Source organism: Lissotriton helveticus, chromosome 2_2 (genome assembly GCF_964261635.1).
Source record: "Lissotriton helveticus chromosome 2_2, aLisHel1.1, whole genome shotgun sequence".
Taxonomy (NCBI): Eukaryota; Metazoa; Chordata; class Amphibia; order Caudata; family Salamandridae; genus Lissotriton; species Lissotriton helveticus.
The window spans coordinates 482,404,692-482,428,944 of record NC_136060.1 but is presented as its reverse complement, the minus strand read 5'-3'; the positions used below and the strand labels follow the sequence as shown (position 1 = coordinate 482,428,944).

At 44.6% G+C, this 24,253-nt stretch overlaps 1 protein-coding gene across 1 annotated transcript in view; it reads left to right on the top strand.

Annotated features, from left to right (window-relative positions):
- Window positions 1-23,486, top strand: part of LOC144821898 (E3 ubiquitin-protein ligase TRIM7-like) — a 162,393-nt gene extending 138,907 nt beyond the window's left edge. Inside the window, exon 6 of the mRNA XM_078679046.1 lies at window positions 22,963-23,486. Coding sequence (XP_078535172.1) covers window positions 22,963-23,486 — 524 coding nt within the window. The remainder of the gene's footprint in view (window positions 1-22,962) is intronic.
- Window positions 23,487-24,253: the final 767 nt, after the last annotated feature.

Below are 24,253 nucleotides of genomic sequence, written 5' to 3'. Positions count from 1 at the left end.
CACGGTTAGTAATTATATCACCTATGGACAGTGGGCATAACGGAACATGCAAGGTAGGTGGACATACCTGAGGGCTAAAATTGCATTGGCAACTGTATTCGTTTTCGGGCGATCCGAAAATATTAGGAAGTGTCCTCGATGGGGTTCCTGTTTGCGCGAGCCGCCAAACGGAGTGAGTACCCGTTCTCAAGTAATAATTAGATCCCTCAATGGGGAACAACCCTGCGGAGAACAGGATCGGGAATTAGGACAAAAATAAAATTAAATAAAGCCCTCTATGAAGTGGGAAAAACAACCAGTGAAGGGATTGCTGGTCACCTAATTGCGTGATGACCGCGATGCAGGGGAGGCGAAGACACAATCGTTTCACCTTCGATATCCCACGTCGGATAGTGAGGGGCTTGTGCTTGTGCTGAGGTTTCATAGAAACCGAAGGGCGGCCTGTGAGTGCTCATCAAAATGGCGGCCAGTACGAGCATAGGGTAAAGCTGCAGCCATCTTGGAGCGGTGAAGATAATTTAAATTAGATAAGCCGTGAGGGTTGTGCTCGTTAGTGGCGAACCCTGTGTCATTAATTGTGATATATTAGTGTATATATTCTACAGTTTCACACATTTTGAAGCAATTACATATTTACAATTTTACAATTCTGGCATTAAATTTATCATTAAAATTACATCATATACAGCCCCAGTTGTGAACATGAATAAGAAGCTGGCATCTTTTTGGTTCTTAAGCTGTGAACGTCTATAACAGAAAGTCAGACTTTGCATTGTACTCTAGGCAATCCTTTTTGTGCTCAGGACACAGTGACATCTTGTAAGGAATTACGTTTTTGAAGAGGGAATTGAACAAGACAGTGTTCAGACTTAAAGAAGTGTAGTCCAATCCTCCGCTTTGTTGAGGCCATTATGCATTGAGTCAAAGAAAATGATGCACTTGAGTTCCTCTCTGTTCAACAGGGTAGACATGTTGCCGCCCCTTTGCGGCAATTTTCAAAGCTTTCAATACTGTCCATATAATGTCATTCTCATTATGATTGGCAGCAGTAAAGTGGTCAACCAGCGATGCATTAGGAGTTCTGCATCTAATACGGCTTCTGTGTTGGCTGATGCGAGTTTTGACTTTCTGCGTTGCCCGATGTAGACTTTATTGCATGGACAATGAATCAGATAAATAACGTTGCACGTGTTACAATTGGAAAAAGTATTGCAATTAAATGTGGTGTTACTAAATGTCACAGATTTACCCTCAATTGTAAAGTCACACACAATGCAATCACCACATTTGAAATGCCCAACAATAGGGGACAGACCCCACACAGATTCTAGAGTAACAGATTGGTTTAGGTCGGGCAAGGATGCTCTTACCAAGTGGTCCTTAAGGTTTTTGCTTTTTTTTAAAGCAAATAATGGCTTGTCTATGTTAAGGACACCGGCATTAATGATGGGCCAATGGTGCAGTATCGTTTTTCTCAAGTTGTTGGAGAGAGGAGAGAATGTAGTGACACATGGTATCCTAGTTCTTTTTTCGATTTAGGGACCAACAGTGTTTCCCTCGGGCAGTACCATGCCCGTTTTAGTGCATTCTTCACGATTCTACGGGGATAGCCCCGCTCTTTCAGTTTAGATGACAGAATGGCGCCTTCCCTGAAATAGTCTTCCTTAAAAGAGCAATTTCTCCTAATTCTAAGGAACTGGGAGTATGGGAGGGAGTCACGGAGGGCCCTTGGGTGATTGCTAGTGTATGGCAGAAGCGTGTTCCTTTCAGTGAGTTTTCTAAAAAGTCGTGTGAGGAGCTCACCGTCCTGGTGGAATATGGTCAAGTCAAGAAAATTAATTGAGGCTTTATCAGAATTGATAGTAAAATTCAGGCCTAAACAATTGTTATTCATCCAGTGGAGAAATTGGCGCAGTACACTGACGTCGAGTCTCCATATGATGAAGACGTCATCAATGTATCTGCGCCAAAAGAGAATGCCTGGAAAAAAGGGATTTGAAGGTGTGAGAATCACATTCATTTCAATTTCATCCATGAAAAGTATGGCCAAGTTTGGGGCAAAAATAGCGCCCATAGAGGTCCCCTTTATCTGCTGATAAAAGAAGTTGTTAAATGTAAAGAAATTCCGGGTCAAACAGATCTGAAGGAGCTGTAAGATGAAGGTGCTGGGTACAGCATGGGGACGTGGCCGGGATTCTAAGATTTTTTGTATCACTAGTAAGGCTGCTGTTTGGGGAATATTTGTGTATAAGGACTCCACGTCCATTGTACACAAGGTGTCAGTAGTAGGATCAAAAGGGTAATGTTCTATTAGGTTGATGATCGCCATTGAGTCTCGCACATAGCAACTGGTCATAGGGACAAAGTCCTTGATAAAATAGTCTACAAAGGCACACAGTGGTTCCAAAATCTATCCACATGCCGAAACGATGGGACGTCCCGGAGGATTGGTGGCATTTTTGTGGACCTTAGGTAGCGTGTAAATTACTGGTGTGCGTGGTCATTTTACGTTCAGAAAATTGAACTCTTTTTTTGTTAGAAATCCCTCAGTAAGAGCATCTGAGGTGATCTTGAGAATGAGACCCTGGATTTGCTTTGTGAGATTGCTTGCTATTCTCTTGTAATGATCCCTATTGTCCAGCTGTCTTTGAATTTCAGTAATGTATGCATCCTTTTCTTGTATTACTATACCTCCCCCTTTGTCAGCACTTTTTATCACGAGCCTATCATTACATTTGAGTGTATTGATGGCCTGCTTTTCTTAAAGAGAGATATTGTATGGAGTGAATCTTTTTTTGTTTTGTAGACTTGATAGGTCTTTAAGGACCATTTTTTCAAACGTCAAGATTTCCGAGGGTATCATTCCTGCTGATGGCAAAAATGTAGATGGTGGGTGGAAGGGAGTATGTGCTTTAGGCTCTGGTGTGGGTTGTATTTGGAAGAAAGCTTTCAGGCGGATGCGTCTGAAAAACCTGAGGAGTTCAGTGTGCAGCTCCATAAAATTAGGGGGGATAGTAGGAGCAAAAGATAATCCCTTTTTAAGGAGAGAGAGTTCATCATGTGCCAATAGGTGATTGGACAAGTTAAAGATGGGAATGGACTCAGCCAATGGGGCAGTGATTACTACCATTGGTAAAAATTGTTCCTGGTCCTGCGCTCTCCCGGCGGGTTGTGCCATCTTTGGGTTTTCTTGACCCTGCCCCTTTGTGGGGTGCCTTGCTGGCCCCTCTGTAAAAAAGCACTGGTATTCTGGTGAACTCCCCCTCGTCTATTGGAGCTGCTTCCTTCGCCTGCGTCAGAGCTATCTGAGGATTCGGCGGATGTGTCGGAAAAGCCGACTTGGTTCTAGCGTCTATTGAATCTTCCCCACGGTCAGTTGTATTGAGTGTTGGAATAAGACCTATTAGTATAATAGTATTTTTGTAAGTAAGGGTAAGTTGTCTCACTGTTATACGCCTTAATGTCTTTTTTAATTTTGTTAGCTTTTTTATTTTGTTCGATTCTGTGGAAATCAGCAATCCTCTTCTCTACTTCATCTAGGAGTTTTTTGCTTTCTATAGAGGGATTTGAGTCCTGAATTTGTTTCAGGATATTAGAGATTTCTATTTCCAGTTCTTTTAGAGTCTCAGTAGCTATGTCAATCCCTAGCACAAGCCAGTGCCTAGAGCATGTTGTTCCTATATATCCTAAGTTGGAAGTATATTTGGGGTTATCTGTAAAGATACCTGGCACGTTACGACCTGTAAGCCTAGAGGGATAACTTCTGCCTTAAGGTAATCTGTTAACATAAGGACTATTAGCTGAAGCCGGACCTGTTTTTTCCGTAGTTTTTCGAGTTGGTCTGCGATTGAAGTATTGGCCTGGTTAGGAGCTTTGGGAGTGTCTGACAAGAGTGAGGGGCCAGAGCAGAGTTGTTTAATGTTGTCGTCTGTGTATAGGGGTACAAAGTTTGACATGCTGCACTACTGCTAGTAAGTTAGTCAGCTGATGAATCAGGCAAAGAAAAATACAAGGTATAGTAGAACAACCTTCAGGCCAGCCTAGAGCCCCAATGGTTGTTGAGCTTCCTATCCGGCCGCTCGCAGACTGTCAATCTTGGCCCTTATCGCTCGGCACCTATGGAATTGTCCAAGGGAGTGCCTCAGGGCTCCTGCTTGAGCCCCACCCTTTTTAATATCTACGTTGCTCCCTTGGCAAACCTCTTGAGGATCCATGGGTCTATTCCAATATCATATGCCGACGATACTCAACTGCTTTTCCCTTTTGCCAAATTTGCATCTGCAGTACATATGGCCTTCTCCTCGGGAATGAGAGCTATTGCACATTGGATGAAGAGTCATTTCCTCCAGTGACACGTAGGAAAACCAGAGATTTTGCTCTTTGGGGAGGCCCCTTTATTGTGGTGTCCCGTGTGGTGGTCACCTGATTTTGGCACCCCTCCTGATCCAAAATCCATTTTTAAGAATCTAGGTGTTAGAAATGTGGATGTCTGGCTGGCTAAGGCTTGCGCCAAAGCCAGGCAGAAACCACCACACTAGTCAGGGCAAGGAAGTTACCCGCGAAAGATAACCCCTGCTCACCCCCTTGGTAGCTTGGCACGAGCAGTCAGGCTTATCCCATAGGCAATGTGTAAAGCTTTTGCGCACGCACCCACCAGCAACAACATCCCAGGCCCCCCACAAAAGGAACTCCACACCAGGTTACATATAAAAATAGCCTTTGTATTATACCAAACATATTAGATAATAAACACACAATTTACACTGTGCCACAGGGACCACTGTCAGGAATAAGCACTTGGTAGAACTAGCACTTTGTAGGGATAATTGTAGCACCAAAGAACAAGTGTAGAACACAACCAGTAACCACTGGTAAAATGTACGTACACCCTACGCAACCCTAACCACCTTAGGCATATATCACGCAGGGAACCGTGAACTCACTAGTATAACCTATACTAGGTAAAACAACCTCCTAGGCATAAACATATGTCTAGAGGTATCAGAACACAGAGTGCGCAAAACATACTACACACAGTACATTTCCAAACACCCAAAAGCATCAGCACATAAATCAGCATAGCACATAAATCACATTAGGGTCCAGGTTGCGCCACTGCGCCAAAACCTAAACGTTGCAGCTGCCCACTACTTGCTGGGCAGCTGAGGACAAGAACAGGGCCTAAACGCTGCAGCTGGCACTAAGTGCTGCGCAGCTGGGGAAGGCCAAAGTCGGGGCTCTCGCTCGCTCATGGGAGCCCCGCAACTCTTGCGCTCTTTCCTGCCGCGGGATCTCAGCCAATCCCAGCGCGGCGGCGGGTGGGACTTCCCTCCAAAACTGGAAGTCCTGCCCCGCGTCAGGCACTACGGTGCCCCTGTTTGCGGCGCGAGGGCCGTGGCGGTGACTTCTCGGGAGCCAGAGAGGGGTAGGCACCCTCGAGGTAAAAAATAAACGTAGAACCGGGGTGGGCACCCGCTAAGGAGCACATAAACGGGGTAGGCACCCGTAAATAAGGATTAAATAAAAATGAAGACGCAGGGTGCGCACCTGCGCACTGGGCACTATGCAGGGTAGCCTCCTGCCAATTAAAATGTCGAAATGAGCGGGCAAAATGGCGAAGAAGCGCCCCAGGCTCTAAAGGGAACTGGCACCCAGCCCTAAAGTAAAAGACAGCGCAAATGTCCTAGGGGCAAGGAAAATACAGCCCCAGAAGTCTAAAGGGCAGGGCAGAAGGGTCCCAAATAAATCCTCCAGCATCCAGGGCATCCAGGGGCTGGGCAGGGTCCAGGGAGGCAAGCCTTCCCCTAGGCCCCAGTAGCAGCACACCCCTGGTAGATTCTAGTCAGGAAACAAGAACATCTAACATGAGGTCACAGCCTCTTTTTATACACAGAATCCCTTTGTCTCTAGGGTGCAGGGTCGGGGAAAACCAGACGCAGCTGGTTCTGTAACACTTTGTTTTGCTCAGCCCCTCTACCTGTTCACAGGACAGGCCAGGGACATCAGACGCACCACAGGGGGCGGAGCTAGCATTGTGAGGGGAAAACCCAGCCCTATTCAGGTCCCAGGTGCAGCCCCTCCCTGCCATCAACATGCAGATCTTCCCATTCACCACCGGGGCAGACCCATCCTGACTCACGGAGCCAGGCACACCAGCCAGCTCCAGCCAATCACAAGCCAGACAGTCAAATCACATTAATTACACAGACATGCCAACTTCTAGAAGTGGCACTTCTGCACCAGACACATTAAATCCACGCACATCATCGTGCAGCATTTAATCTCACGAGTTCGCACATACCAATCTCGCGCCTGCACTCCCCACACATCAGGAACTACCATAGACACACATATCCCTCATGCATTCCCATGGGAGGGCAGGCCAAACTCACACACGCACTCAGGGAGCGCACGCACTTTACACTGCGCCACAGTGATGAAGTGCGCAAAGACCAGAAATCACTATAATTATCTCAGAGTTCAAATGCAAAAAGTTCAGGGGTGAACCTGCCAGGAGGGCCAAGTCCAACACTAGGCATTCGCCTGGATCAGGCCCTTACCCTGAAAGAGCATATTGCTCAGACAACTGGTGTCTGTTTCCACACTCTGGGGCTTCTTCGTCGAGTATTTCCTCTTCTCCCGAACCCCACTAGAAAGACTTTAATTCAGGCACTTGCATTAAGCCGGTTGGACTGCTGTAATGGTCTGTTGATTTCAGCTAGCGGGACCTCGATCAACAGACTGCAGGTGGTCCAGAACACAGCAGCATGATTAGTCCTTAACTTGCCCCCCAGGACTGCTTCCCGACCTCTTTTGGCACAGCTCCACTGGCTTCCGATACGCCATAGGGTAACATTTTAAATCTGCTGTATTATTCACAAAGTGCTTTTCAACCTTGGCCCCTCCTATCTGGCGGATAATTTTTTGCGCTACTGTCCTTCTATGTCTCTCCGCTCGTGTTCTAAACATTTGTTAAAGGTTCCCCGTATTAAGAGGGCAAGATTAGTGGGGAAAGCCCTTTACTATGTCTGTCCACGCTATTGGAATGAGCTCCCCCTACATCTTCGTCAATGCTCTGACCATCTACAATTTAGGAAGCTGCTTAAGACAACTCTCTACTCCTGCTGATTTAGACTGTAGCTGTATTCTGGATGTGCGCCCCGTCCTAAGTGCAGAGATACTCCTTGGGAGTCCATTCTGGTGCTATACAAATAAATAATTAAATAAATAGAGCTGAGGAAGGATTGGTATGATGGTACCAAGACCAAGAGGGTCCGAGGTATTTGTGCTGAAGCCAAATGTCCCTCGATCTTTGGAGGTCAAATGGTGTGTTCCCTAATAGATAGTTAGCAAGATTTCTTATTTAAACAACCTAGTTATCACAGGTTGTCCTCAGGAACCACACAGGGTGTTTCCTGTAAACTAGCTGAAGTCATATTTCAAGAGAGACTACACTGATAGTATTCTGACAATGACAAAAAAGTTCAAGGAGAAGAGTGGGGCCCTTCCAACCCTGTTGAAAAATTATTAGAACGATGGCTCTGTAGAGAGGGTGAAGCCTTCAATGAGCTTCCAGCTTACTGTGGCACTCCTATAGGCCCCACAAAACGTTGGGGTCTCCAGTCAGATTATCACTGGCGGGCTCCTCTCTGGCACCATCTGACTCCTCTTGACCCGTTGAATGAAATGATCAATTAATAACATTTTTATGCGATATTATTCATTTAATTTATTTATGCTTTTGTAATTTTTATATAGATATAGATAAATAGATAGATATGTTTTATATTTTTGTTCAATTAATACCTGTATTAAAATTTGGTATGTGTTTGAAATGAAGTACTTTCCCCACTGCTGCACAGACTGGAATGGTAATATTAAATGATAACCCTCCTGAGTCCAATCTTTCACTACTGTTGCACACACTGGAGTGGGAATAGTAAATTTTACCCCTCCGCTATCCAACACTTTCCCTACAGTTGCACTGACGGGAGTGGGAATAGTAAATGTTACCCTTCCACAGTCCAATGTTTTCCCTACTGTTGCATAAACTGAAATGGGAATAGTAATATTACCCCCACGGTGTCAAATGCTTTCCCTACTGTTACACAAACTAGAGGGGGAATATTACATGTATTATTCCTAGAATTTAATCGTTTTGTTAATATTATTTGATAGTTTATTATTATCGTGTGTTTGTGTATTTAATTTAATATTTATTATATATATAAATATTTGACATTTGTAAGATATTTTTAGTAAAACGTATTTTTTCTATTGTTTACTTTATATGTATCATTAAATTGCCAATTTAAAAAATCTAGTTTATTTTTAATAATAGATTTACATTTTATTTAAACATATTTAATTTAAATTATATTAAAGTTAAATGTTAAATTTTTTATAAATTTTAACTATATATATATTAAAACAACTCTATTGTACATATTTATTCGATATTAGTGTAAAACGATATATTTTTGTTGCAATATGTTTGTACTTAACTTTATGTGTATAGGAAAACAATATTTTTGTGATCGATATTTTTGAAACAATATTTATGTATCACGATATTTGTGTTTTTGATATTATGCCAGTGAACCATCTTGAGCTATACTGGGTGCTCCCTTCTGTCTGGACAAAACTATACCTTTCTGAAGAGCTCTAACAAACTTATGTGGCTGGGGTTTCTTTGACTCATTTCAGGTTGGCTTGGTTGGTAGTTTACCAATCTACAGCTGGATACTGTGCCTGGAGTGGTAAGAAACGTTTGCCATCTTTCAGCCTGGCATGGATGGCACTCTGCAAATCCTGTGCTAATCCTGTGCTTAAGAATTTGCTGTAAAAATGGCAAAAGACTTTGCCACTTTCTAGCTCGGGATGGCTGGCAGTGTGCTCATCCTATGCTTAAAAAGTTTGCTAGAAAAACAGACATTTGAGGTGAGCAGATTCAGTGTCAGTGGAGTTGTAGGGTGCTCCATTTAAGGAGTTTCTCTCCCCTTAAACTTGGGTACCACCCAGAGTTTTCTGCTTCCTTTTTTGCATATATAAAAACAAGCCCACTTCTCCTAGAAAGTAGACTCTGTCTTACACAAAGACACCATTTTCTACGTCACTGAACACACTGCAGATCACTGAGAAAAAGAAAAACGTCTAGAGACAAAGCAGCAGTGTCAGCAAACTGCTTTGAGCAGCATCGATTCATCACAATTTCCAGAACAAGAGGAAAAACTGGTTAATGTAGAATGTACCTTATAAGGGATAAAACATCCAACAAAGAATCTCTAATATGGAAGATCTTCATGCACCCAAGGGCTGAAAGGCGGTGAACACACACCTCAGGTGAGGTCCTCAGAAGTGGGTGCTCAAAGAGATGTACGTGTTGTACAATGAGGAGCACATTCCAGTGATTGAGCTGCAACCTCTTAGAGGGCAAGGGCCCGTGCTTCAATAAGAAGGCGCTTCACATGACCTCTATAGGACTAGGTACCGAACATGGCAGGACAGACCTTCACCTCAGACCTGCACACTCAATAGTCTAATAGTATGTTTAGGGAGAGTGTGTGCTGGTCCACAACTTCTCTCTGCCCCTCCCAGTCATGTTATATGATATCACTCATGATACTGCTGCTGACAGTAGTCTAAAAACCATCAAAAAAACCATTAAAATAGCTAAACGTGTCATGAGCTAACATCTATTTGTATTTGTATTTTGTATTTGTATTTGGATTTATAGAGCGCCTTATCACCCGGGGGTCTCTAAGCGCTTGTCAGAGGGTGCACACAGTTCCATTTGGAGGGCCAGTTAGGCATCGCCCCATGCCTCCTGAAACAGCACAGTTTTCAGCTTTTTCCTGAAGGGTAGTAGACTTGTTTCTTTGCGCAAGCTCTCTGGAAGATTATTCCATGCACTGGGGATTGTATAGGAGAAAGTGCGCCCTCCTAGGGAGGATAGTTTGAACCTGGCAGACCAGGAGTGCGGCATCTGCCGAACGTAAGTTCCTGCTGGGAGCGTACGGAACTAGACGTTCTTTGATAATGAGAATCTTGGCAAAAAAGTGCAATAAAAACGAAAATTGAACTACAAAGTTGCAAATTATACTGCTAAAAAAAAACGACTAATCTTAACTTAGTGGGGGATGTGCAATTATTGTGCAGATAAACCTGATTGCACTAAGAGAGTGATAGACGTCATGTTGTACTAAAAGCCCACAGCTGAAGGTAATTTGATGTGCTAGTCTACTGGACAGTCAACTTTGGAACGAAAATCTACACCTTTCGCTGACTTCCCATGGACTGCGATAAATTTGTCAGCAGTTAGCAAATTAATCCCAGTGTGTGGTGAAACATGCTCTGCGTCCAACCCCTGCTGTGCAATGCAGAATTGGTACACGGCAGGGGAGCAGTGTATATCAAACTCCTTTGAAAAATAGAATCCAAAGTTAGTAATGGTTCAGGGTACGCAGAAAGAAATATATGACAGTTATGATATACAATGCACATCATAACTCACACCCCGCCATGCTCAGTACACCCCTGAGACAATAGTATGAAAAGGCTATCTACAAAGAGTAAGCAAGAGATATGCTGAGCATCATAAATTTACTTGAGAATGTCAGTGCTTTTTCGCTTTTTGGTGTGCGGAATCATAACTCATATTTTCAGTGACTAGATAGATAGATAGATAGATAGATCTATATAGATAAATAAATAGATAGAGGGTCCTGCGCAGCTGCAAGAATCCGCTTATAATGTGTCCCAAAATAGTACCTGACAAGGCACTTGCGGACACTGGGATCTCTGGGAGCCAATGTGTGATTCCCTAGGTGGGATGAAAGTGTGTCTGTCAAGGGCTACAGGGAAGAGAGCAAAGGCTCTTCAGCCCTAGTGATCTGGGGCCCAATACAAATCATCCAATGAACAGTCTAAAGCAACAGATGGTGAGGTTTTAACAGCGCATAGTCCATATGGCAAATGGTAGGAAAAAATTATTTTTTAAAGTGGCATCAAGGGAACCAAAGACAGCTACCACCTAACGCTGTCAGAAAACAGCAATTACAACGTAATGCCGTCACAGTAGAGGAAATTCAAAAAGATTCCCTGAGCACAAAGTACATGTATCAGTGAGTATTACAGATAGTATCAATTCACAAATAATTGTCCATATCAGCGCATCCAAAATGTGAAAAAATCCTTATTTTTATTCTCAATCCATAGGTGTTCGTGAAGACTTGTAGATACAGCAGTACAATCTTGATACAGTATAAAACAGCCAAACGCCAACACGTGTTTCGTCAGGGGAAATTTACCCCATGACTTCTTCAGGGCTGTAATTATAAATGCATACCCAATTATAATATCCATAAAATGGGGAGCCAAGCCTAACATAAAACCTACACCAATAGAACATAAATTATACCAAAAGATAAAGAAAAAAGAAAAGAAAAGAAATCAGTACCAGAAAACTGAAAATCGGGTGGGAAGAGGAAGCCTAAAGTGACCAAATATACATAAAACCAACAATCACACTGGATGAGTAGGGCAGGGTAATTCCTCTGAATACAGCTGACGAAAGGAAGGATGAGCTTCATAATTTGAAGGAGAGTCACTGTGACGAATCAGGCAGAGAAAGCTTGGGTCGCAAAGTAGCTATAGTGTGCCCTGGCAGTCAGCCACAGTGAAGACAGGATGTTGCTCACCCATCACATCCGATGAACACACACAGAACCTGTGCAACATCTCTGGCCAGGCCTTGTGGCCTTTGTAGCACAAAAAGAGCACTTCATCTACCTGCACAGAGTAATAGCTGGCCTTAAAGTGTGAGCAAGTACACCAGTGGACTCACGGCTGCAGGAAAGAGTGGTGAGCAGGTACACCTGTGGGCACCAGCTCCTTGAGACCCTCGTGGGTATGTAGTGCGCTTAACAAATGACTGATTGATTTATGCTGCACGAAAGAGTGGTGAGCCAGGTACACCTGTGGACATAACGCTGCTCAAAAGAGTGGTGAGCAGGTACACCTGTGGATATAACGCTGCACATAAAAATGGTGGACCAGGTACACGTGTGGACATAACGTTGCACGGTAGAGTGGTGAGCAGGTAGATCTCTGGACCCAACGCTACACGAAAGAGTGGTGAGCCAGGTACACCTTTGAACATACTGCTGCACGAAAGAGTGGTGAGCAGGTACACCTGTGTACACAACGCTGCACGAAGGAGAGGTGAGCCAGGTACATCTGTGGACATAACCCTGCACGAAAGAGTGGTGATCCAGGTACATCTGTTGACATATAGCTGCAGGGAAGAGTGTTCAGCCAGGTACACCTGTGGACATAATGCTGCATGAAAGAGTGGTGAGCCAGGTACACCTGTGGACATAACGCTGCATAGAAGAGTGGTGAGCCAGGTACACCTGTGGACATAAGGCTGCATGGAAGAGTGGTGAGCCAGGTATATCTGTGGACATAATGCTGTATGAAAGAGTGGTGAGCCAGGTACACCTGTAGACATAACGCTGCATGGAAGAGTGGTGAGCCAGGTACACATGTGGACATAACGCTGCACAGAAGAGTGGTGAGTCAGGTACACCTGTGGACATTCCGCTGCACGAAAGAGTGGTGAGCCAGGTACACCTGTGGACACTATGCTACACATAAGAATGGTGAGCCAGGTACACCTGTAGACATAACGCTACGCGAAAGAGTGGTGAGCAGGTACACCTGTGGAGGCAGCGCTGCACAAAAGAGTGGAGAGCAGATACAACTGTGTACACAACGCTACACGAAAGAGTGATGAGCCAGGTACACATGTAGATATAACGCTACACGAAAGAGTGGTCTGCAGGTAAAAGAAAAAGTGGTGAGCCAGGTACACCTGTGAACACAACGCTGCATGGAAGAGTGGTGAGCAGGTACACCTGTGGACACAACGCTTCAGGAAAGAGTGTTGAACAGGTACACCTGTGGAGGCAGCGCTGCAAAAAAGAGGGGAGAGCAGATACAACTGTGGACACAACTGTACAAGAAAGAGTGATGAGCCAGGTACACATATAGATATAACACTACACGAAAGAGTGGTCTGCAGGTACCCTTGTGGACACTATGCTACAAGAAAAAGTGGTGAGCCAGGTACTCCTGTGGACCTAATGCTGCATGGAAGAGTGGTGAGCAGGTACACCTGTGGACACAACGCTACATGAAAGAGTGGTGAGCAGGTACACATGTGGACACTATGCTACATGGAAGAGTGGTAAGCAGATACACCTGTGGACATACCGCTGCACGGAAGAGTGGTGAGCCAGGTACACCTGTGGACATAACGCTGTACGAAAGAGTGGTGATCCAGGTACATCTTTTGACATATAGCTGTACGGAAGAGTGGTGAGCCAGGTACACCTGTGGACATAACACTGCACGGAAGAGTGGTGAGCAAGGAACGCCTGTAGACATAACACTGCACGAAAGAGTGGTGAGCCAGGTACATCTTTGGACATAACGCTGCACGGAAGAGTGGTGAGCCAGGTTCACCTGTGGACATAACGCTGCAAGAAAGAGTGGTGAGCCAGGTACACCTGTGAACACTATGCTACATGAAAGAGGAGTGAGTCAGGTACACCTGTAGACATAATGATAAACGAAAGAGTGGTGAGCAGGTAAACCTGTGGACAGAACGCTGCATAAAAGAGTGGTGAGCCAGGAACACCTGTGGACATAACACTGCATGAAAGAGTGGTGAGCCAGGTACATCTGTGGACATAATGCAGAATGGAAGAGTGGTGAGCCAGGTACACCTGTGGACACTATGCTACACAAAAGAGGAGTGAGTCAAGTATACTTGTAGACATAACGCTAAACAAAAGAGTGGTGAGCAGGTACACCTGTGGATACAACTCTGCACGAAAGAGTGGTGAGCCAGGTAGACCTGTGGACACTATGCTACACGAAAGAGTGGTGAGCAGGTACACCTGTGGACACAACGCTACATGAAAGAGTTCAAACCAGAAAAGGGGATTAAGGCTGCTCTGCCCGCACTGGTAATGAAATCCCTAAAGTATAAGAGTATGTAGGTGCTGGAGGTCTGGGACACAATCCCCTAGATCCCAATAATAGAAAGCCAAGAAACTTGGCTTTCAAGTCAAATTGCACAAAAATGACCCCGCACCCATCAAAAGTTAATATGGTGATAATACAGTTTCAATAGTGTTATTCACAAAATTCAATTAGCTTTCTAATCGTTCTCCCAAGAATTCCAAAGTCAGGTTCTTCAGCAAAAAGAGGTTCTTTATTCACAAATGATGATTAAAACCAATAGCCAACGCGTTTCGGACTTCGGACTTCTTCAGGGCTATATTAAAAATATAAAACATAAAATATTTTACATATGAGTAATTGTAATCTATTTACAAACAATCTATACACATTTCAACTCATATTTGTGTGAACAGTAAGGAAACCAGACAAAAATTCAATAAACATTTATCCACATCAAAGATAAGTATTGTACGCCTATTCAAAGGGAGAACAAATTGAGGAACTGATATCACGATCATAGAACCAGTTATTAGATACTAACAATAAATATCTAACGATGTTGCTTTTTATTATTAAGCTATGTTGACATATCTTTTTAGTTGAGGGTTATCCGAATGATTCAGATGCATTTTTTTCCCAATGCTTGTTAAAATGCCTTGTCAAATTTCTTTAAAAAGCAAAAACACATTCATTTAAATGTGATTGTACTTTATATATTCAACAAATACCTTGTCAAAATTCTTTATATAGCAAGGCTTCTCATTAGTCTTCACACTTGAGGTTCAGTTAATCTGTAAAGGGATAGTGTATATTTAACACTTCACATATTTGCTTCAAGAATAATGATATTGTAGTTACATCAAGAACTGCTAGTTATTTCTTCCTTTATTCATAGTCGTATAATAATCACCCAAGTCCTCAAATGTTATCTATTTCATATAATCCATTATCGATCTCATGGTTGAGTAGTAGACAATGGGAACAAGATTTTTATTTTACATCATTTTCATCATCATTCAATCTTTATTTCGGCCGTTGGCCACCAAAGATATACAATAAAACATATATAAATCAGCATAAAATCGACATGCATAATCAATCGATGCATACTTATATAGTAAAAACCTTAGAATTGCATGCTAAAAGAATTACATTTAAAAGTGTAAACCTTAACATTGAGAGAGGGCCTGCGTCTTCAAAATACGGGTGCGAGTGTGCCACACATTGGTGAGAAATTTCGCTATTGCAAACACAGTTAGGGTGGAAGCATCAGTTTTTAAAATTCTATACATTGGAAGGTACTCCCTACAACCCAGGTTTCTAATCAATGGTAGGAGCCAATATTTCCTCGCTGCCTTATACACTGGACAAAACAGGACCACGTGTAGATCGCTTTCCTCCGCACCTGCGCAGGCCGGGCACTGCTTTGTGGAAGGGGGTGTTGACCAGGAGCTGATAAAAGATCGTAAGGGCAATGTGCCATATCTCCATTGGAGAAACAACTTCCTGGCCAGCACGGGGGAAATGGCGTCTAGAACTCTCTCCAACCTGTACGAGTCCTTGCTTTGCACAAAAACAGAGGTAAGTGACCCTTCACCCCGGCTAACTAAGGCCATGGCTAATTTTTGTTCATGATAGGCGATGGCCAAAGCTCTCTTTGGGATGTGTAATGAGGCATTAGCCGGGTTGGACCAAAGGTCAGGGAACCCCAGGATCATACAGGATTTCTGGATATATTTTATCCAGGGGATCAATAGGGCTTTCGGGTGGGTTAACAGCTCCATCAGTTCCGCCCTGTAGGCAAGAAGATCTTCACTACTCCACAACCTTCGCCAGAAGGATATGGGTCTCAGCCCTAGTTCGTCAGCTATTGGTCGCAGACCCAGATCTAGTCTCAAGGGGAGGAGTGGGGTGCTGGCCGGAAGCGCAACCATCTGCCTGATGAAGTTATTCTCAGTTGAGGACAAACTGCGGCAAGGTATATGTCCCCACAGTTCCGCACCATACATAGTAGTGCCCCTGGCCTGAGCTTTGTAGATCTGGATGAGCGGCCCCAACGGGCGGTATGTGGAGCGGTTCATCATCCGCGTGATACCCCCTGTGGTCTGAACCAATTTGAGGTTGGCCCTGCTCTGATGTGATCCCCAAGACATGGTTTCATTGAGAGTTACACCAAGATATTTAAAGGTGGGGACTCTCTCGAGCCGTGAGGCTCCCAAAAGTGGATTCGGCCGCAGTTTTTGTCTTGGGTTCAGGACCATAAACTTGGTTTTGCCCACATTAATTTCTAAGCCTCGGTCAGTGCAAAAGGACACGAACGAATCAAGGATCCTCTGTATCCCCATTGGGGTTTTGGACAGCAGCAGGGTGTCGTCTGCAAACATGATTGCAGGCACCCTGCTGCCGTTCAATTTAGGGGCGTCAGTGTATTCGGTGGCATTTAGGTGGGCGATTACCCCGTTGACAAAGAGGCAAAACAGGGTCGGTGCCAGCACACAACCCTGCCTAACCCCTCGGTCAACGGGGAATCTATCCGTCAGTGCCCCGGACCTCCCGCACCTCACACGGGCATAATTGTTGTGGTGTAATCTCTGCAAGATTATCAGGATGTCCGGTGGTACGCCCATCTCGGCCAAAACGCTCCAAAGTTTCCCTCTGGGCACCAGGTCGAAGGCGGCCCGCAGATCCACAAAAATTGTGTATAGGCTGCCGCCCTCGAATATCGCAGCCCTCCAGTAGATCATGTTTAATCGAAAAACCTGGTCCACTGTGGGGACTCCCTTTCTAAATCCCGCCTGGTACGGGCTAAGAACACCCAGCTCTTCTGCCCAGTCCTGAAGCCGGTTCAGCAATACCCTACCAAACAGCTTCTGCGACACATCGATTAGACTGATTGGTCTGTAGTTGGCTGGGAGAAGAGGCGAGCCCTTTTTGAATATGGGGACCACCTCCGCCCCCAGCCAAGTACTGGGGATTTCCATGCCGTTAAGAACTCCATTGAACAGGGTGACAAGGTAGGGGACCCAGATGGTGGGCTCCTGCTTGAACAAATCCCCGGGTAGGCCGTCCAAACCTGGCGCCTTTCCCGAGGTTAGTCCAGCTATTGCAACCTTGACCTCGTCCAATCTTATTGGATCCCCCTCATAGTCGGGCCAGCCAACTCCGGTGTCGTTGGTAGGTTCTCCCGGCTCAGAGCTATATAGGGATTGAAAGTGTGCCTGCCACACCTCTGGTGCAATATTTGGCTCAATTGCCGAAAGGAGATTCCCCGACCCCCCGTTTACTAATCTCCAGAACATTCGTTGATCCTTGGTTGCTAAGGACCTAGTGAGCTCTTCCCATTGGTTCTCCTCCCATTCGGTTTTAGCGTGGGCAATTAGTTTTTTATATGCCCATGAGGGTTATCCGAATGATTCAGATGCATTTTTTTCCCAATGCTTGTTAAAATGCCTTGTCAAATTTCTTTAAAAAGCAAAAACACATTCATTTAAATGTGATTGTACTTGATATATTCAACAAATACCTTGTCAAAATTCTTTATATAGCAAGGCTTCTCATTAGTCTTCACACTTGAGGTTCAGTTTATCTGTAAAGGGATAGTGTATATTTAACACTTCACATATTTGCTTCAAGAATAATGATATAGTAGTTACATCAAGAACTGCTAGTTATTTCTTCCTTTATTCATAGTCGTATAATAATCACCCAAGTCCTCAAATGTTATCTATTTCATATAATCCATTATCGATCTCATGGTTGAGTAGTAGACAATGGGAACAAGATTTTTATTTTACATCGTTTTATATTTCACCTATATAAATCCACCTTACGTAACCGAATCTATGAGAGAAATATGTCAGTTTTGGTTACTTACTTCATGGAACGATAAATAGTCATAATTCCATGATATGAATAGTTCCCATTTTTTGATGGTTATAAAAAGTAAAGGCCTAAGGAGGAAAGATAAGAAAAATTAAAGAAAAGATGACCCATAAAGCACAACATATGTATTGCGCATTTAGTTCAATTAAAAAACCTAAAATTTCGGGTTGTTAACATCAAGTTACTAGCAAATATTTTTAGAAGTGTTACAATAAGCAAGCTATGTAGGTACGGTCTATATTAAAAACACAGGGCGTATAGGATCTCCTATATACGACGTACCCATTTCTTATAGACGTAAGCGGCCATCTTGGCCTAGTCAAAATACGTATAGGGAGATGGCATTCTAACCCAGACCACAAAAAGATTTTTGGTTGCAATTAAGAAAGCCTATGTGGGTGTGTTCTATAATTAGGGGTCGCAATATTCGGGAGACTCAGAGTAAGCTGTGAGCCTTAAAGCAAGCTATCGGTAATCCTGGCGGGATTATAAATCGTACGCAAAAGATAAAAAGACACACACATGGCGTCTATTGCTACCACAAACGGTTTACACTAAAGTCCGTTTTACAGACAGTGTTCCTTATTGTATAAGTCAATGTGATGGCGGACAACCTCAACAATCGTTTGGATATAAGACGCACCAAATGGCAGCCATCTTAAATTATTATGAACTGCTATCAAATAGTTTCATTGTAAACTTCATGGTATGAGTCAGCACATTTATATCACCAATAGTTTAATAACAATAAAGAAAATCCGCCGAATAAACTAGGATCCTTAACCGAGAAAGAACCCGCTTTCCCCTAACGATTGCTCACCGTAAAGAGAGTGTCGGCGTGTAGTGAAGCGTGCAGTCATCTGGTTCAACAAAGTATTTTAAAGCGTGTGTTTATATACCGCACTGATCAAATGCTAACATCCAATTATCAAATTAAATTGTCAATAAGCCTAGATTTTCGTCGAGCCATGATGACGTATACGCTCTCTAAATAATAACCGCCATCTTGCAATGGTCAAAAAAAGAGAGTAAGAGATATATTGTAATAATCAGATTCCATAAGACTGGGACACATTCGACAAAAAAGGTCACCATTGTCACATAACAAACTAATATGAAGTGGATAATAAACTTATATATATCAACTCCCTATTACGGATGTCTCGCTCGGATATAGATACATATATTCCATTCATAAAGGATCGCCATCTTTGACCGGTCAGATGAAGGTGAGTAGCGTGACAGTCAAAATCCGGCAGATATCCAATGTGTTCTTAGTGCAAAAGCATTAATGGGCGCCATTACAAGATGATCAAAGGTCGGCAGTAATCCAATGCGTTCCCTAATATAAAATCATCAAAGGGTGCCATTACACAATGGTCAAAGGTCGACAGTGATCCAATAGGTTTCCAATACAAAATCACTATTAGGCGCCATTGCGAAATGGTCAAGATAAGGCAGTGATCGAATACGTTTTCGATATAAAATCACTGATGGGCGCCATTACAAAAATGGTCAAGATACGGTAGTGATCTGATACGTTTTTGATATAAAATCACTGATAGGCGCAATTGCAAAAATGGTCAAGGTTCGACAGTCATCTAATGCGTTTTTAATGTACAATCACTGATGGGCACCATTGCGGAATGGTCCAAGGTCGAGAATGATGTTCAGGGGCCAAATAAGTAGCTCATTTTTTCAATGCCAAATCTGAAGGGGAGAATTGCAGGTTCTGAGGATACAAGGTTCTACAGAAAATGGTGAAACTCATTATTTATATTTAAGACATGGTTCACAGATCTCAATCTGCAGATCCAATGTGCCTCTAATTGTCTGAGATATGTTATCCTATCCCCACCCCGAATTTCTACAGAGTCTACATGAAAGAGTTGTGAGCTAGGAACACCTGTAGACATAACGCTACATGAATGAGTGGTGAGCAGGTACACCTGTGGAGGCAGCGCTGCACAAAAGAGTGGTGAGCAAGTACACCTGTGGACACAACGCTACACGAAAGAGTGGTGAGCCAGGTACACATGTAGACATAACGCTACATGAAAGAGTGGTGAGCAGGAGGTACACCTGTGGACACTATGCTACATGAAAGAGTGGTGAGCCAGGTACACCTGTAGACATAACGCTACACGAAAGAGTGGTGAGCAGGTACACCTGTGGAGGCAGCGCTGCATAAAAGAGAGGTGAGCCAGGAACACCTGTAGACCCAACGCTACACGAAAGAGTGGTGAGCCAGGTACACCTGTGGACACAATGCTACACAAAAGAGTGGTGAGCCAGGGGCACCTGTAGACATAACACTACACAAAAGAATGGTGAGCAGGTTCATCGTGGAGGCAGCGTTGCACAAAAGAGTGGTGAGCCAGGTACACCTGTAGATATAGCGCTGCATGAAAGAGTGGTGTGCCAGGTACACCTGTGGACACTATGCTACATGAAAGAGTGGTGAGTAGGTACACCTGTGGAGGCAGCGATACACAAAAGAGTGGTGAGCCGGGTACACGTGTAGACATAACACTGCACGAAAGGGTGGAGAGCCAGGTACACCTGTAGACACTATGCTACACGAAAGAGTGGTGAGCAGGTACACCTGTGGACACTATGCTACACAAAAGAGTGGTGAGCCAGGTACACCTTTGGACACTATGCTGCACAAAAGTGGGGTGAGCAGGTACACCTGTGGACACTATGCTACACGAAAGAGTGGTGAGCAGGTACACCTGTGGACACTATGCTACATGAAAGAGTGGTGAGCAGGTACACCTGTGGAGGCAGCGCTGCACAAAAGAGTGGTGAGCCAGTTACACCTGTGGACATAACGCTGTACGAAAGAGTGTTGATCAAGGTACACCTGTGGACATTATGCTACACAAAAAAGTGGTGAAACAGGTACACCTGTGGACAAAATGCTACACGAAAGAGTGGTGAACCAAGTACACCAGTGGACACTATGCTACACGAAAGAGTGGTGAGCAGGTACACCTGTTGGCTCAACGCTACACAAAAGAGTGGTGAGCAGGTACACTAGTAGACATAATGCTGCACGACAGAGTGGGGAGCCAGGAACACCTGTGTGGACACAACGCTACACGAAAGAGTGGTGAGACAGGTACACCTGTGGACACTATACTACATGAAAGAGTAGTGAGCAGGTACACCTGTGGACACAAAGCTACCCGAAAGAGTGGTGAGCCAGGTACACCCGTGGACACAACGCTAAACAATAGAGTGGTGAGCCAGGTACACCTGTGGACACAACGCTACATGAATGAGTGGAGAGCAGGTACACCTGTGGACACAACGCTACACGAAAGAGTGGTGAGCAGGTACACCAGTGGACACTATGCTACACGAAAGAGTGGTGAGCAGGTACAACTGTGGACAGAACGCTACATGAAAGAGTGGTGAGCAGGTACACCTATGGACACAACGCTACATGAAAGAGTGGTGAGCCAGATACACCTGAGGACACAATGCTGCACGAAAGAGCGGTGAGCCAGGTACACCTGTGGATACTATGCTACAGGAAAGAGTGGTGAGCAGGTACACCTGTGAACACTATGCTGCACGAAAGAGTGGTGAGCCAGGTACACCTGTGGACATAACGGTGCATGAGAGAGTGGTGAGCCAAGTACACCTGTGGACACAACGCTACACGAAAGAGTGGTGAGCAGGTACACCTGTGAACACTATGCTACACGAAAGAGGATTGAGTCTGGTACACCTGTAGACATAACGCTACATGAAAGAGTGGTGAGCAGGTACACCTGTGGACACAACGCTACACGAAAGAGAGGTGAGCAGGTACACCTGTGGACACTATGCTGCACGAAAGAGTGGTGAGCCAGGTACACCTGTGGACATAGCGCTGCACAAGAGAGTGGTGAACCAGGTACATCCGTGGACACAACGCTACACGAAAGAGTGGTGAGCAGGTACACCTGTGGACACGATGCTACACGAAAGAGGATTGAGTCTGGTACACCTGTGGATGCATCACTGCATGAAAGAATGGAAGAAACTATCTGGCCTGATAACCATACGACATCTACACCCTTTGACCAGATACCTACCCTCCTGCAGGTTGTTTTACCCAGATACCTACCCTCCACTGCAGGCTCTTTTTACGCAGACAAGGAGTTTGGTGAAAGAAGCGCAGAGATTGTAATGGGAAGAGGAATAAACAATAACCCGTAACCACCCCTCAGAAGAAGCAAGCACTAATTTGGCTACCGAGCAGTGAATAAAACCAGGGGTACTGGTTCTCCTGAGGGAATATATATTTTAATGTTGATGTTTTCTGTAGCACAAATATGGTCTAATGGCATCTAAGCCCTTTACAAGAGATTAAAAAGAAGAATATGCACAATTATCATTATACAAATAAGAGATACGCATAAATAAAGCACGTAGACCCAGCAGTTCAAATCAGGGGAGAAAGGCCAGGCAGATTGGACTTGGATAGATTTGATAAGTCAAAAAGGGGGGAAGTGATCAAGCTTCAACAAAGTGTCTCTCAGAGAGGAGGATTTTGAGATCCTTTGTAAATGTGGAAAGACTCCACATTGTACTAAGAGCTGGCGGAAGCGACTTCTAGATCCTTGTTGCTTGTTTCATAGAAGGTTGTCGCCTGAGCATTGGAGGTTCCAGCATGAGGCCAGCAGCATTTCTCAATTCCCATTGAGCTCCAAGGATTTTTAGTTTCCAAACTACAATAAGATTATGTAGCATTGATTGCTGATTGAATGTGAAATTCTTATAGAATTCTGAGAACTCATGGGAGATGTAGTCCCAAAAGTGGTTTTATTTTTGTGTAGTTTGACCGTACTAGTTTTATTGATGACTTTGTATGGCTAAGTAAACGTATAAGCTGCACTTCCAGACCTGACATAGAATACCTCTCTGGCTCTCTCTATGCACCAAAACAAACCTCTACAACCTCAGTTGTTTCTGCAGTCCTGGTCTGACTTTGCACTTAGTATCAGTTTGTGTTCTGTGGTCACAGTAAATCTTAAGTCTCTCCTCTTTCTGCAGTGCCTGTCACTCTGGATCCAGACACGGCCTACCCTGCCCTGATCCTGTCTGAAAGCGGGAGACGTGTGAGATGGACAGAGAGACAGGAGACTCTGCCTGACAATCACAAAAGATTCACTTCTGAAAAGTGTATTTTGGGGACAAAGGGGTTCAAATCAGGGAAGCATTACTGGGAGGTGCAGGTGTTGAAAGAGGGAGAAGGTTGGTTTGCAGGAGTTGCCAGAGAGTCTGTAAGTAGAAACAGAAAGTTGCCTAAGGACGAAATCTGGGGTTTGTTTTGGTTTAGTGATTACTGGGCAGTCACCGCTCAATCATCCTGCTGCACTGGCTCCTCTCCTGAAGACCGCCTGTCTCTCCACGACCCCCCCAAGAAGCTGGGATTGTACCTGGACTACAAAGCAGGACGGCTGTTTCTGTACAACACAGAGACCATGGAGCATCTCCACACCTTCACTGTGGCTTCCTTCAATGAAAGAATATTCCCGTTCTTCTGCCTCTGGGGTGCAGAGGTACGCATTGTATAGAACCTACATTGTACATCCCATTTCCACCTTGGTGTCCCTTTGTCTTTTTCTGCCCATTTACTCCCATCGGAGGCGTTTGTGGAAATTGTGTCGCCACATACCTTTGGTGGACTTATGGTTCTTTGTAAATGTATAAAATACTAAGGATGAGAGATCTCTGCTTTTCCGCTTCAGAACTAGGACTGTGTGGTGGCTTTTATGTTTTGCTAGTCCTCAAGCATTTTTGGGGCACTCTGCCCCCTCCCTGTCCCACTGATGGCATCTCTGAACAGTCTCTATTACAGTAGGGGCCTAATTTCGAGTCTGGTGGTCAGGGCCCGCCCGACTGATGAAAGGCGGAGGTGGCGGTCAGATTATGACCATGGCGATCGTGCCACCCTGGGACTGCCGACTCTGCCAATGAACCGCCGTTCCCTCAGTAGTGGCCCGTCCACTGTCAAAGTGCCGGGCCGGGCCAGAGGAGGGGGGGAGGTTCAGCGGCAAAAAATAAATAAAAAGAAAACCTTACCTAAACGCCGATGCTGCAACATGCTCCTCCAGGCTTCTTCTTCAGGGCACAAACTCCCAGACTGCACTGCGGCCAATCATGACTCTGCAGTAAAGCAGCATTGGGATTGGCCTGAGCGCCGGCAACTTGCACTCCCAGGCAGATTGGGAGCCTGTGCCTGCTCTCTCCAGCCCCAACAATGCAGCTGGGGTCGGAGAGAGCTTTGCTGCGCATGAGGGTTTGGCCAGCCTGAGACAGATGGCTAAACCCTCATGCGCAG